The 15,737-nt window shown below is 33.8% G+C and overlaps 1 protein-coding gene across 1 annotated transcript; it reads right to left on the reverse strand.

The window, feature by feature from the left end:
- Nucleotides 1-10,142: 10,142 nt before the first annotated feature.
- Nucleotides 10,143-15,381, reverse strand: LOC115958438 (thioredoxin 1-like). The gene is made up of 2 exons (XM_031076851.1): nt 14,923-15,381; nt 10,143-10,706 (listed from the first exon to the last, which is right to left on the reverse strand). Exons 1-2 carry the CDS (start codon nt 15,164-15,166, stop codon nt 10,393-10,395), a joined length of 558 nt encoding a protein of 185 aa, XP_030932711.1. The 5' UTR covers nt 15,167-15,381; the 3' UTR covers nt 10,143-10,392.
- Nucleotides 15,382-15,737: the final 356 nt, after the last annotated feature.

Genomic DNA, 15,737 nt, shown 5'->3' on the forward strand with positions numbered 1-15,737 from the left:
ATTTAATTAACTTGTCCTTATTCCAAAAAAATAAGAAATATGGTTAGAACCGTAAATCGACAAAAATTAATAACAAAAAATAAAAAAAAAAAACTCTCTACAGTCCCCACCTTCTCCTAAAAAATTCATTCCACCTTCCATATTAAAAAAAAAAATTAAAAAAACCACCGTTCAATTTTTATAATAATAATAATAAAATGGCACATATCACATCAAAAAATTAATAATAATAATAATAATAACTAAACAAATTTCAATGCTATTTTGGTGTTATTTTTTAGAGTTAGCCTTATAATACTTTGGCCATATTAGTGGTTCTAAACATGCAATTTTTGCGGAAAAATAAGTGTAAATTTCAAATTGAAATAACAAGAAATTATAACAATAATCCAAAAAAAAAAAAAAAAAACTCGTTTGCGCGTCGTGTGATGAGGCTGGCATATATTATGTGTGAATTATGTTTTGACAGTAGAGTTTGGCCCTAAGTATATATACTGGTTCTACCCTGCTTTTCTTGCTTATTTGTTTAGCAAAGCTAGCGTCAGAGGCTTAAAAGAAATGAATTTATTGTTCAACTAGCATGAAATAGAATCTGGAGCCATTGGTGCTGCTGTATTTGCCTCTTTGAGATGGTATTTTGTGTTGATGACCCTATTACGGATATATCCCAGATAGGAACACAACTCAGATTTCGAACTACAGGTAGCAACTAGCAAACAAAGGAGCAAAAGGCTGTTGGCGATATTTGTAACACACAACAATATGTGCAAAAAATTCAAACATGAAAGTTCATCACAATAACTCAGGTCAACAATATAGGTCACCGAGATTAATAAATCTCTCTCTTTTGAATATAAAAAGTAAAAAATCAGATACACGTCTGCAGGCGGAGACACAGGCAGAGGGTAAGGCGGAGACACAGGCAGAGGGTAAGGCTGAGGCATCAGCATCTCAAATGTCAATGCTTTAAACCAAAAAGTAAATAAAATTACAAACCAACGCAGCTAGTATACAAACCAGAACTTTGGCATCCCCGTTTGTTATTATGGCAAATTGGCAATACTTATATCTCAGAACTTGTTTAACGGCCAACAGCGATTTGTCCATATCTTATCTCCTGGATCCCATCAGCATTTTCAAATAGTAATGTTCCACTGCATTACTAGTACTAGCATGTAACTCATGCAATGTATGGAATTTGTCAGATGTTATTAATATTAGTTTTCTATATAATAAAATAAAAATAAAGAAAAGAAAAGAAAGAAAGATGAAATACGTCAAATTGAAGTAGTTTAGTCTGCATAGAAATATAGAACCATACATTGAATTTTGAAGGACAATGCCACCTCCCTCCTTTTATAATATTGATAGGCCAAAAACGAATTGACCTCTTATGATAGATTAATTGATTAATTAGCCAATTAATTAATCAAATTAACATGCAAACGTGTGGTAGCACAAACAAATCACCAATGAACTAAGTATGTAGCAAAAAATAAATTGACACGACGAATGGGGAAAACCTACACGACAAAAAACCCCCCACCGAGTGATTTTAAGGTCACCACTCTCGAAATTCCACTATTATCACAACAAGCGATTACAAGTAAATAAATCACAGTACCTTATACCAACCTATAGTTGAACTCTTACCCCAATACTCAATTAGACTTGTTCTGTAGTGGCAATTTCTCCTTTTAATGCACGGCTGCTAGTACGTGACTAACTAATTGCGCAGATCCAAGTACGCAACTTCAATCACCAACTAGAGAAGGTTGTTGGCTACAAAGTTCTTCAGTTCATCTCAACGATGAAGATAAAGAAAATGTTTGGTCACAAAACCCTACGGTGCACAAACACAGCAACTTCTTCATAAGAATGATGAACTAGGACAAACTGTGTCTCCGATCACAAATTGTTTGAATAAACTTTGCTCAACACTTGTGCAACTTGTGTCCTCTTTGACGGCCCTTAAAATATTCTTTTTATATGTCTAAGGTTGTGAGAAAAGAAAGCCCAAACATATAATCATGGATTAAAGTCAAAACAGAACTAAAATTCTGTTTTTCATAAACCTCGACAGATACCCTATCTATCGAGCCACGGGGCTGAACAGCTCTTCAAGCTCATAGACTTGCATGGTTTCAACACTTGATCTTGAAACAAAGTTTCTTGAAGTATTAAACACATCCTAAATCTACCCAAATACAAGTAAAGTGCGTTTTGTCAAATGATTAGCCAATTACATAAAATAGTGACATATATTCCTAACAAGTGAATCACATATGTCCTAACAAATATATATATACACACACACACAATTATATGTATTAATTTTAGTAATTTTGTTCTATAAAATTAAACTTTACTCCTCTTAACAATCATTGAATCTTTTAAAAGTAATGTTACACCTACAAACTTACGGATTTTTTTCAATTTAACACCAAAATGCTAATAATTTCATTAGTTAGCATTGTTTCCAAACTAGTTAGGATACTAACTTCTCGAGTCTCTTAGACTCAAGTTCATTGTAGCAAATTGAGTCTTAAAGACTCAAGTTCCATGTGCTAACAGAATCCAGGTGGAGTTCAAGTATTAGAGACTTGAGTTCTTGCTCTGCACCAAAAAAAAAAAAAAAAAAAATTACAGGAAAACAAAACCTTTGCCTGAGGAAGAAGAAAACCTTTGCACAAATCCAATTCATGCAATACAAAGAAGAAGAAGGGTAAAAATAATAATAATAATAATAGAGGAAAACGAAACCTTCGCTTAGAGCCTTCGCTACCGCTGACTAGAGCCTTCGCCACCTAGGTTCAATTTAAGCCAACTTCCCTCACCTAGAGCCTTCACCACCGCCGCCACCTAGGTTCAGTCCAAGCCAAAGGGTTTGGGTTAGGAAGATCAGAACCGAAGGTTTTGGGTTAGGGAGATTTGGGTTCATGGGGATTTGGGTTAGGGAGGTCTAAGAAAGGCATAGTTTCTGTTTTTGATCTCTTGCTTCGTTTTTATTTTTTTATTATCTAACTAGTTTGTTGTTTCGTTGTTTTTGATTGACCTCTCTGGTTTGTTGCCTTCTTTGTTGATCTGCCTTCTTCTTCTTTGTTGATCTGCCGCCTTCGTTGTTGATCTCTCATCCTTGTTCAATATTTCTTTATGGAACTCGAGTTCCACAAGGAAAAATTTTCCACCTCAACACTGCCAGTACATAAAACTCAAGTCCCTGAGACTCGAGTTGCTATAGTGAAATCATGTCTAAGAGACTCGAGATGTTTTGTTTTCTAAATAGTTTTGAAACAATGCTAACTAATAAAATTGTTAGCATTTTGGTTTTAATTGCAAAACAATTCTCAAACTTATCTATAACATTTTTACAAACTATTGAGATACACATTCTTATTGTTTCGCATTTGGGCCCACCACTTACATCATTTTTTTTACTTATCAATAACCACTGACCATATTAATATATCACCAATTTGTAATTCTAGCATTTTCCTTATTTTATAGGCCATAAAAAATTATATATTTAAAATTCAAAGAAAAATATACAAGCCCAACAAAATTAGCTCAACAACAAAAATACCAATAACAAAACTTTAAAAAAAAAAAAAAAAATTAAGCACAATTAACCAACTTTACTCAAACAAAAACAAAAAACAATTTGCCCTTTAAAAAATTTTACAAAAAATAATTTTGTATTTACCTAGCAGCAAATGCACACATTAAAGACTTAAAAAAGAAAAAGAAAAAAAAGACGCGTAGCTAGCAATAGCGTCGCCTTCCCTAACTTCAAGTTTTGGCTTTGTCCCTAAGTCTACGTCTTCTTATTGTAACTGATTTGAATCGTATTTTGGGTTTTGGAGGACTATTTCTTATTCTATTAGTAATAGTAACGTGTATGGAGTAGAAATTTAGTGTTTTATAGACCTTTGGCACTTAAAAGATGTAAGAAAGGGAGAAATATTAGGTGTTTGTGTTAATGGGAAGATGGATAAACTTTATAGATAAGCACAAGAAAAAAAAAAAAAAAATCACCTTTAGAGATCAACAGGTATGAGAGAGAGAGAGAGAGAGAGAGAGATTTTGGAGGTTTCTAGGGATTGTAGATCAAAGCTATGGATAATCTCATCAAATTTTGAACCCAATACTCACTTAAGTAAACAAAAACAAATTAGATGAATACGTAGCACAAAATTGAAAATCCAATTTAGGTATTTCTATGGTGCTTTCCTTGTACTCTTTATTTGAACACTATTGATATCATAACAAATGGATTCAGATTTTAGCATTGTAGATAAAATTGAGGTTGTCAGAGGGATTTTAGGTGTTAAGGGAGGAAAATGTTAGAAAGAGAGTGATGAAGGGAGAGGATGAGGTAGGCACTGTTGTTCTCTACCTAACCATGTTGGGGGGGGGGGGGGGGTGTGAGAGACCGTGCCTCTTTTAAAAAGGAAGGGGTACTCTCAAAAAGACATTTGGGTGCTTTTAAGGGCACCTCTCTTTTGGGTAGCGGTGTGGAGTCGCCACTTATTTTTTATACCAAAAAAAATTAAATAAAAAAAATACACATTCAGAATATTTTGAATGTCATTGATTGAATAAAGAAGAGTACAATTTTGGTAAATTAAACCTTACAAGACTTTGGGTCCTAGTTACAATATATGCAAAAGAATACAAAACTTTGGTCCTAGTTACAATCTACCAAAATTTAAAAAAAAAAAAAAAAAAAAAAAAAGGACACTAATCTACCTATCCAAAAATCCTAAGCTCAGGGGCTAGGTTACGGAATGGGAAGTTGTTAGGCACCCATTCTGCCTAGACAGAGTTTGGTCTTCTAGACTTTAATGACCAATATACCCTTTTTTGCATGATGTTGGATGAGATGTTGAATTCACATGACAAACACTTGACAAGAATTAATCTAAATAAATTTGCCTCATGAATATGTCTTCTTTTAAAAGAAAAATCATATCTGTTTTAAAAATTAGAAAAACTTTGTTTGTTAAAAAAAAAAAAAAATAGATCATTTTTTATAAAGGATAAAAAGAAAGATTTTGTTAAAAAAAATCAGATCTGTTTTTGTATAAAGTTAAAAAAAAAAAAATGTTTAATTTGTTAAAATCATATCTATATTTTGTAAAAGGAAAAAAAAAAGGGATTTTGTTAAAAGAATTAAATCTGTTTTGAAAAGCTAAAAAAAAAAAAAATGTTTTGTATAAAAAAATCAGATCTATTTTGTGTAAACAAATATAATAAAAAATAAAAAATAAAAACTTCTGAAAGAGGATTCACATTTATGAGATAAATTCATTATGCATGCATCACATATTAAGAGAAGACGTCAACCTAATTTTTAATACATTCTTTTAAATTTCCAAATTTGCAATTTTGTAACAAAAATCAGATCTATATTTAATGAAGATACAGATCAATTTTAAGTCTTGAAAAAATCGAATTTGTATTTAATGAAAATACAAATAAGTTTTGTGTATTAAAAAAAAAAAACAAATCTATATTTAATAAAAATACAAATCAGTTTTTAATTTTGAAAAAAAATTAGATCTATATTTAATGAAAATACAGATCAGTTTTGAATTTGAAAAAAATCAGATCTGTATTTAATAAAAATATAGATCAATTTTATATTAAAAAAATCAGATCTGAAAAATATAGATTAGTTTTTGAATTAAAAAAATTAGATTTGAAAAATACATATCAGTTTTTGTAAAAAGTAATCTTTGATAGTCATGAGCAAATTTTGAAACTTAAGAAAAAAGGATTGCAATAAACAATCATCTAAGAACATGTTAAAGAAAATTCTAGCAAAGCATGATGATTATATACTAAGAACAAAACGTAATAACTCATGTCAAACACAATCATGCATCAAACAATAAAAATTATTGGAGAAAGAAAAGAAAGAAGCAAAATTATTGAATACCTCTTGCATGAGCGCGCTCTTCTAATGAAAGAATATTTTAGAATTCAAAGAAGTTTGTTCACCTCTTTGAAGCTTAAAATACTTTTCTTACAAAAAGGAAGTTCCTAAAGCAAAAGCCTCTAGAATGTCTTTAACATAAGGGAAACTGAAAATTCAAAAGAGAAGAGCCAGAAAGAGGGGATTAGAAAGTGTGATGAATTTTGAATTTTGAGAGGCATCCCCTATTTATAGAGGTTGGAATGCTATGAGAAATTAGCTAAATGACCAAATACAAATTGAGACGCGTCCTTATCTCTAAAAAAATGAAAAGGGTAAGGTCATCTCAATCCAATAGTCCTCGAGCTGAACCACGATTTTGTGCCAATCGGCACTTGGGAAGTGCCGGTCGGCACTGTTCATGTGCTGATCAACACTCCAAGAGTGCCGAGCTCGTGTTTGAATTTTGGTCCAATTTGGACTTCTTTTTTGAGGATTTTTGAGCTGGGAATTGCACTTAGATGCATTTTTAATATGTATTTTAAAAATTAATCCCCTTTTTTGGATAATTAGGTCTTTAAAGTGATAATTATCTTGTAGATAAATATTTCAAAAAGGCTTGATTATCCACAACTTCTTTGTTATCTGTTTATCCACTTTATTCTCATGCAAATAAGTCTATTTTAGTATATTTGACACTAACTAATAACCAATCACAAAATTATTTAAATTAATTTTAATTGATTAACTAATCAGAATTAATTTAAATTAATCATATGTGGTCGATTCTACCCAAACAAAATGCATGCAGATCGTGCAAACTTGATCATGTGATATCTTTCAAGCCGACGGTCCAATTTAGAAATCAAACATACTGTTGCGACTGTTAGAACCTCAAGATCATTTTTATGATATGCAATGAATGAATTAATGCATGTAATGCAACTCTAAATTTTGGGTATATGAATGGTCACTCTAGTCATCTTCCAAGATTAAATTATGGATGCAAAATCGAGTGTTTACAGGGGGAATTTGTTAGATTGTGAAGGCCACCCCATATAGTGAGGTGAGGGTTTCTATTTATGGAAAACTGGAAAGGAAAAAAATCCTGGAAACAATATTAAAAAAAAAAAAAAAAAAAAAAAAAAAAAAAAAATTTATGAACCCTACAAAAAACCCATAAAAATACCCAACAACATCAGGCCTCACAGTTTCAAAAAATTCCCTCTCTTCACCTATCACATTATCCTTTATAATTCTCATTCCTCCATCACAATCTTTCTTTTTTGAGTAATGCTAAGACCATAAAGTTTGCCACAACTTGTTCACGTGACAAGTCATGAGTGGTGGAGTTGTAAACCCACCACTTTTACTCCACCACTCATGACTTGCTACATGAGCAAGTTGTGGAAAATGTTGTGGCAAAAGTTGTAGTCCTAATATTTTCCTTCTTTTCCCACCAGCAACCAAAAAAGAAAAGAGAGAAAAAAACTAGAAAATCCTTGACAAGTATGATATTTATTCTATAATTAGAACTACTACTTCCTTATGATGAACATGTACTAAAACGAACATCTTATTTGGGGTCAAATTATTTTGAGACTTATCAACAAACTTCTCTTAATTAGCATTTTGTTTAACAACAATAACAACAAACAAAGCCTAAATCCCACAACTTTTTTCTCACTTCAAGTATTGTTTGCCATTTTTGCTCTTATTAAGACTTTCTTTTTAGGGTTTTTGTATTGCGTTTGCTGCGTTTGCGTTTTAGTCTCCTATTATTTTGCTACAGTGTTTTCAGTTTTCAGTTTTCAGTTTCAGCAAAATAAGTTCTATCCAAACACACACTTAGTCTCCTATTCCATTTTGTTAGGGTCATATATGTTGGCTAGGGGTGTCCAAAGCCAACCACCACTTGAAAACCCGACCAAACCGTCCAAAGCCAACATGATTCCAATCGAATCGAAGCTCCAGTCAATTGACAGCAAGTATCCAACTTAAAGAACCGACGCCAACGAGTCGAGTGGTGGGTTTTCTTCTCGAAAACCCAAGCCACTTGACCCAACCAGACCAATGCTATATAAAAAAATCCAGTCAAATCTAGCAAGATCAAGCTTTGTTTTAGGGAGATTTAACCAAATCCCAGAAAATTTTGGAGAATTTTTGCAGAATCCAGCAAATCTTTGCAAATTTCAGCAATCTTCACCACCAACCAAACCCAAACCGACTCGACCAACTGATGTCAGCGGTCAGTTTTAGGTCCCTTTGTCTTCCACCCAATGCTGATGGGTCGAGTCTTGGTTCAGTCCAAAACCAACCCGACCCAACCCGTAGACAAGCCTAACATTGGCATATCCAAGTAAAAACACATTTTTGATGTATTTGAGTCTTAGTCTAGATTATTCAATAAAGTTCAAGTGGTATAGATTAAAGACAATCAAAGCAAGCTCAATAATTGCTCAAATTAGTGTTACAATTGCTGTCTCGACAGAAGTCTCGATAGCAACCTATCTATCAAGGCTACTTATGTAATCACCCCATGGGGTTTTGCTTATGAGGGTTTCCCCATCATGACCGTATCGTTTTGTTTATTTATTTTCTGCTATACTTAGATGATACAATATCATTGTTCCTTAATTGATTATTGCATGTAATTGAATTAATCAATCAATTTGGGTTATTGGTTAATTCACTAGGGTCAATTCTTTAACCCAACACATTTGATATGCAACTTGAATTGCATCCGCCATAGTATTAAGCCTTGTTGCAGCCTAACTCAAAGAAATTAAATATTAAGATTAAGACTTGGCAATGGATAGAAATCTTCACATCTTCATTCCATGGGAATCCCAATCTCATTGCCAAGCAATAGAACTGTTGGTGTACTCCTCAATAGAAGATCTCCTTGCACCACCTGTGGAAATTGCAAGCGAGCTCGTAGCTTGTAATTAGGTATTTTAAAGTAATGAGTCATAATACTTCGCACGTCCTCCCAATATTGAATGACTACTTGGTGAGTTTTTGTTTATACTTTTCCCACAATATTATAGCTATCCCTCTCGAGTTAAAAAAATAAAAATTAAGATCGCTCTTTGCTTAAGCTATACCATCTAAAAAAAGCTTTTTATTCAACGCAACCAATATTGCCCTCACCATAAAAGTCATTAACTTCCATTTTAACACACCTCTATTTGCATTAGTAAATAACAGACCAATGATGGACGATAAGGTTGATTCTTTTCCATAAAACCAGCACCTTGATGCGTGAAGACAATTGTGGATTGTGTTTGTTGTGGGAGCATTTAACCAGTGCTTAGTCCGTAGGAATTTATAGAAGAAAAATATATTGAATCTGAGGGAAGCATAGAGGCTACACTAGGGCCTGATTTAGAGGATTTGGAGACTTGATCAACGGTGGATTCTAACTGAAAATTTGCCGAGATGGACCACTGAGCCCATCCAAAGTTCCTTTCATGGCGGAGAATTTGTCCAGCTTTACTTCTATTGAATTGACCTTCCCATATAACTGGTTCAGAGTCTTTTAAATAATGAAGGTTGAGTGTTATAAAAAATAAGAGTATCATCTGTATATGAGAATCACCATTGATTGAGAAATAACTATTGATTCACTTCCTAAACTATCATCATACAAGTCATTTGATTAATCTTCTGACCCCGCTCTTGTGATCATCTCTCCACACTGTTTTTGTACCTTTTTAATTCCCGTTCTACCAGAATACAGCAATACTAAGAAAAGGGCCAAGAGGTAGAAGGCTCAAATACAGGGTAAATGTACCCAGAGACACGGAGGACTACTAAATGAAGAATCTAAAAACTCAAGAAAAGTAGAAAAGAGCCTTTGGCATTTGGATCGACAGTAGTCATATGTTCTCGTTTCTCACCAGAAATATTTCTTGGTTTTTCTAAGTCATCTGACGGTATTCATTACTACTCACATCTCTTTCTTGGTGACTTCTAACCTAACCTGTCTCCCTAAGCAAAACAGTGACTGAAGGACAGTTTATCCAATGATCTCCCCAACAAATAATCTCTCTTTAGCTTGCTTCTGGCCTTCCCTAGACCTACACTTGCTCTTAGCTGAAACGCCGAGAAAGGGTATAGCTTTCCTAGACCTAATATCTACCAATTCAATGTATACAATTACATACAGCCACAGACTCACACGGCCACTTATAATGGTCTTCAATAATAATACAAAGAAACATAAGCCAATAATGCCCATATTTAATCATATACAGAAGACATTGTAAAATAGACATTCATATAACAAGTATATCAGTCAGTACATTTTCTAAGGATGACTAAACATATAGCTGCATCTGATAACTGTACAGGAGGAGTATCATTTTATTATGGGAGCAGTTGTCCAAACTTAGGACATCAGAAGCTAAAAAGAAAAGAAACGAGCCCCAGAAATAGCTTATTACTGTAAAGGTGTTCTTTATTTACCACGTCTACAAGAATTTCTCTATGCTGGTAGTCAAGGTGGATTTGGGAACGGCACCTATAACCGTGTCTTTTTTCTCACCGTTCTTGAAGATTATGACAGTTGGGATGCTTCTAATCCCATAACGGGTTGCAATTGAAGAGCTCTCATCAGTATTAACTTTGTAGCATTTGATCTTTCCAGCATATTGCTTTGCCAGTTCATCAATAACAGGATGGATCATACGGCATGGCCCACACCATGGGGCCCAAAATTCAACCAGAACAGGGGATTCAGATTCAAGAACAAGTGACTGCCAATTTGCATCTGTAATAGCAGGAACTGCAATTTTCCAAAGAATACACTGTTTAATTTTATTAAAAGTTTCCTCAAACTGACAAAAGAGACACTGACCAAAAATAGATCCTAACTACAAGAACTAAACAAAAATATAAAAGAATAACATATACAGTTTAAAACAGCCAACACCAACAGAGAAGCAAAATTTTCACTATTTCCAAAAATAGGGTTCCAAAGTTATTCACACATCAACCATATCAAAATCCAAATACTATTTTTCTAAATAACCTTATTGATACACCCTGTCCCATATGTAAAAGCAACCAGACAAGATAGAAAATGTAGATTGAATTCCTTGTACAACATATTTTAGCATATACTCAGCCATTGCATCCATAAAGTAAGAAATATTTTTAATTAAGTTTTACTTGATGCAGGCAACCAATCTAGTAAGTCTGCCTACCAATCACCTTGCAGTCCTCTCACAAACCCCACAGAAGTGGGAGCTTTGTGCACTAAGTACAACCTTTTCAATAATTTTTTTTTTATATTTTATTTTATTAAAAGAAAGGGCAAACCCTAGTACTGGGAAGTATACAAAGACTACAATGATCTAAACATTCAGGCAAAGAGAAACAATCGCCCCCCCCCCCCCCCCCCCAAAAAAAACCCCCCACTCTTTCTTCTTTGATAAGTAACAATCGACGCCTACAATTGCCCACAACCAATCAAATAAATACCTCAAATGCAGGAATTTCAATTGAAGCAATGAGGATTCCATCTCATTGAACATCCTAGAATTACACTCCTTCCAATTAAACCACAATAAACACACACACACACAAAACAAAATAAAACAAAATAAAAAATAAAAAATTCCACTCTTCGATACAGCATCTACTAATTAATTGTTTTTTTTTTTTTTATACGTAATAAGAGTAATATTATTGATCAAAGATAAAGAAAGAAGAATACAGTGTGCTCACGATGAACATGGATAAAATAATAATAAAAGATAGAAAAAAGAAATCAATAGACTATTCTAAAAGAAGAAAGGAACTCTATAAGAGAAGAACTATCTGTGAAACCCCAACAGTGAGACCAATCAAAAAGTCCACGCTGGCACAAATTTTTAAACTCAACCAACGATTTCTCAATATCCTCAAAGAAGTGACGATTCAGTTCCATCCAAACAATCCACATCAAACAGCCTGGAACCAAATTCCAAATTAGGGGTGTCCAAGCAACCTGGACACCTGATCAAACTGACAAACCCGCCCAAACTTACTCATTCGTTGCCCAATCCGATGACTTTGGTCGTTGGTGGCGGGTCTTAGCCTTCAAAACCCAAGTCTAGCGGGTCGAGTGGCAGTTTTACTCCTCTAAAACCCGAGCCACCCAACCCGACCAACCACCAATTCAGATTAGCCCTCCTCCACTCAGATCCGGCGACGATCAGCCCACCTCCACTTAGATTCGGTTTTGTTTTTCTCAGATCTACTTAGATCCGGTGACTTTTGGCTCAGATCTGGCGAAATTTTTCTCAAATTCTCTTAGATTGGGTGACTTTGCCTTAGATCCGGCAATGTTTAAACTCAAATTTAGCAAAATTTCACTCTCCTTCACTCAGATCCGGCAATGTTTCGTTCTCCTCCGCTCAGACTCGGCCAAGATTTGCTCTCCTCCACCCACGGCCGCCCTTCATCAATTTCAACCAAACTGACTGATCATTTTCTAGAATCCGTCCAACTCAACCCTTGGTGATCAGCAGTCAGTTGTGGGTCTGATCTTCTTCCACCCAACCTGAGTGGGTCGAGTCCAGGTTGAGTCCAAACCCGACCCAGATCGACCCATGAACAGCACTATTCTAAATATATGAATTATGGTTCCCAAGCCAGTGTCTACATTCTCCAACAAAATAACAAACTATCTCCAACAAAATAACAAACCCGCCATAGAGCCTGGCATGACCCATTGAATACCATTGAATACCAAAAACCTGAAGCATATGCACCCATAAAGAATGTGCTACAGGACAATGAAGAAGGAGATGGTCCACAGATTTCCCATTGCAACGGCACATACAACACCAATTCACAAAAGAAAGACACCTAATCATGAGATTATCCAAAGTAAGAATCCAACGATGAGCTGTTGTCCCCTAATTGAATTTGTTTAGTCAATAAAGTATTCACCAAAAGACCCAGTCTGTTACCAGGCCTCACAATACCAATTACATAATGTTCAAATGATCAATTTCCCAGGCCTGTAATCTGTGTACAGCCAACCTTGAATCATCAAATTTAGCCAAACCTCAAATTGAAAATAGAATCGATTGGAGATTGTGGAAACATGCTTAAAACAAATGCATTAAAAAAAATAGAAGCATTAACAACCCCCCTCTTCCACCAACCATGGCTCCTTTCATATTATGAAATCTGTATCCTTTGTCTTGGTTACAATTTTTTAATGACTGGGGTATTTGTAGTAAATGAAACAATGGGAACTACTGCAAAACATCCTGCCATCTACATAAAGTATTTATTATAATTTGCTAAAATTCTCAAATTTCCAGAGCACATGGTACAGCTGTGCCTTCTTTTCAAAATCAAATAATAGTTTCATCTACAAGGTGCTTTAAATAAAGCACAGGTCTAGGGAGTGTGAGACAGAAATAACACAGTATATTGTGCAGTTTTATTAGTAAATTCATCTCCATATTTTGGGAGGTAATCAAGACTAACACCTCGAATTATCATATTTCCAACTATCTGTTACAATGCAAGGAATGCATGAAAAAAAAGTACACTTAGGAAATAAAAAAAGTTAGAGATAGTAGTAAATTTTTTTTTTTTTTAATGACTAATAGAAAGAAAGGAATTTTAAATTTGAAAAAACTCATATAAAATGGAGAAAAGATAATTTAGAATATAAATGATAGTCTTTTATTCATAAAAGTAATCAGTTTTATTGAAATGAAAAAGGACAAAGCCTGAGTACACAGTAAGAACACGAGCAAACACAACAAATTAAGAGCTAAAATTACGAGAGGAAAAAAAAAAAAACAGATGAATTCTAAAAGAGAAGACAACAGAGATTCCCAATATTCCTCAACCAATCAAAATTGAAAGTATCTTATGTGGTACTAAAAAGTGAAAGTAAAGGAAAGATTCTCCAAAGCTACAATTCCACATTTCTAGTTATGTTTCCTTAGTTGTTTAAGTTCAAGTTCTTAGATTTGGTGGTTGTTTTAATCATTAGTTTTTCATCTTCAATTAAACTTACTTATCCAATATAATAATAATAAGACTAAAATGCAAAACACACCCTCTAAGTTTCACCAGAAGTCATTTCAATCCTCTAACTTTACATTCGTTCATTTCAATCCTCTAAGTTTCAAGTTTATTCAATTAAGGCCTTTCCATTTAACTTCCATTAAAGTTTCAGGTCAAATTTTTAATTTTTTTTTTCTTCAAATTTTTTTAAATTAAAAAAAATTAATGAAAAATATTTTTCAATCATTAATTGGATTTTTTTTTAATTTAAAAATTTTGAAGAAAAAAATTAAAATTTTGGACAATTAACCACAACATTTAAAGAAATTTGATGGAGATATCTTAATTGAATAAACTTGAAAATTAGAGAACTGAAATAAATTCAGGAGAGGATCACATTTTAGCCTAATAATAATAATAATAATAATAATAATAAGTTCTTTCAGTTAAACATAATTTTCTGAACAAGAAGTACAAAAGCAATTTTTCCAACATGCCATGACATAAAACCTTATACAAGCCAACGTTAAACTTAGGGAAGTTGAAGTAACTGACATCTCAAGTCCAATTCCTAACTCCTAACACACCACCACTCTAGTGCACCACCATACAAATCACAACCTAAAAGAAACACTACAAATATCTGATAAAATAAAGTAGGCACCACCTTTCCAAAAAAAAACAGCTCTATATTCAATCTCTAACAGTAATTCCACAAACAAAATTAAGGACTGACAACCATCAACCTGTCCAAAGTAGACACCACCTTTTATAAATTTTTGTACTGTACTTAAAAAGTGAGATCCTTTTTCTTACTTTACAGAAAAATAAAGATCTATAATCAATCTCTAACAGTAATTCCACAAACAAAATATATTATAATAATACAACAAGGGAAAGGAGAGACAATTAAAAGTCTTTATTACTATTTGATAAAAAAAAAAAAAAAACAATAATATCGATCTTGAGTCCTGAGTCCTGACCTTCAACGGCGGTGTCCTGAACCTCGCACACGACGGGTCCGGCGCTCGAGGCACGTCGCGAGGTGACGGTGAGGGGGCCAAGAGAGCGAGCGGTGAAAGTGGGTCCGACTTTGAGGCCTTTGAAGAGAGGAAATGATATACGTGAAAGGGAGGAAGAGACAGCTGGTGCGATGTGAGAGCGAGTAGGGAGAGAGAGAGCAGAAGCAGCGCGTGGGGCGCTGAGGGTGTCGAGTACAGTGGCCATCGAAGCAGGGGATTGGTGCTGTAAGATTAAGAGAGAGTGAGACAGAAGAATTGGGGGCAAGTGTAGAGTTTGGGATCTGAGAGGTTGAGACTTGAGAGGGAGAGAGGGAGTATGTGTGTTTTGTGTTGTGTTTAGCGATTGGATGTAGAGGGAAGTGGACTGGATGAGGGTGAGGAAAAGGGCTTTTCGTTCGGTGATTTATGCTGCAGTTTGGGCATTTGACGAATGCAATAATGCCGGGTGGACTTATTTAAAGTGATAATGATGGTTTAGAAAATGACAAACCTGGTTTACACTTTGTTATTTACGATTCTAATTTTTTTATTACTCTCTTTTTTTTTTCTTTTCTTTTTTTTATTCAATGGTTAAAATTAGAAATTGTTTTTGTAATTCTCAATCTTAAAGATTGTTGTTTTTTATCTTTATTTATACTAATATATAATTTTGTGCATATACACAAATACACACTAGTATAAATATACATGTATATTTAAAAATAATCACAATTATATATATATATATATATACACACATAATTTAGAATCTAATTGAATCTAGACTCTTTGATTTT

The sequence above is a fragment of the Quercus lobata genome, chromosome 8, assembly GCF_001633185.2.
Source record: "Quercus lobata isolate SW786 chromosome 8, ValleyOak3.0 Primary Assembly, whole genome shotgun sequence".
In the NCBI taxonomy this organism is placed as follows: Eukaryota; Viridiplantae; Streptophyta; class Magnoliopsida; order Fagales; family Fagaceae; genus Quercus; species Quercus lobata.

What these genes read in the sequence shown, in the direction of transcription:
- LOC115958438 (XM_031076851.1), bottom strand. Translation starts at nt 15,166, where the DNA reads ATGGCCACTGTACTCGACACCCTCAGCGCCCCACGCGCTGCTTCTGCT. An exon ending in TCAGGACACCGCCGTTGAAG is followed by an intron (nt 10,707 to 14,922) that starts GTCAGGACTCAG and finishes GGAAAATTGCAG; the next exon opens with TTCCTGCTATTACAGATGCA.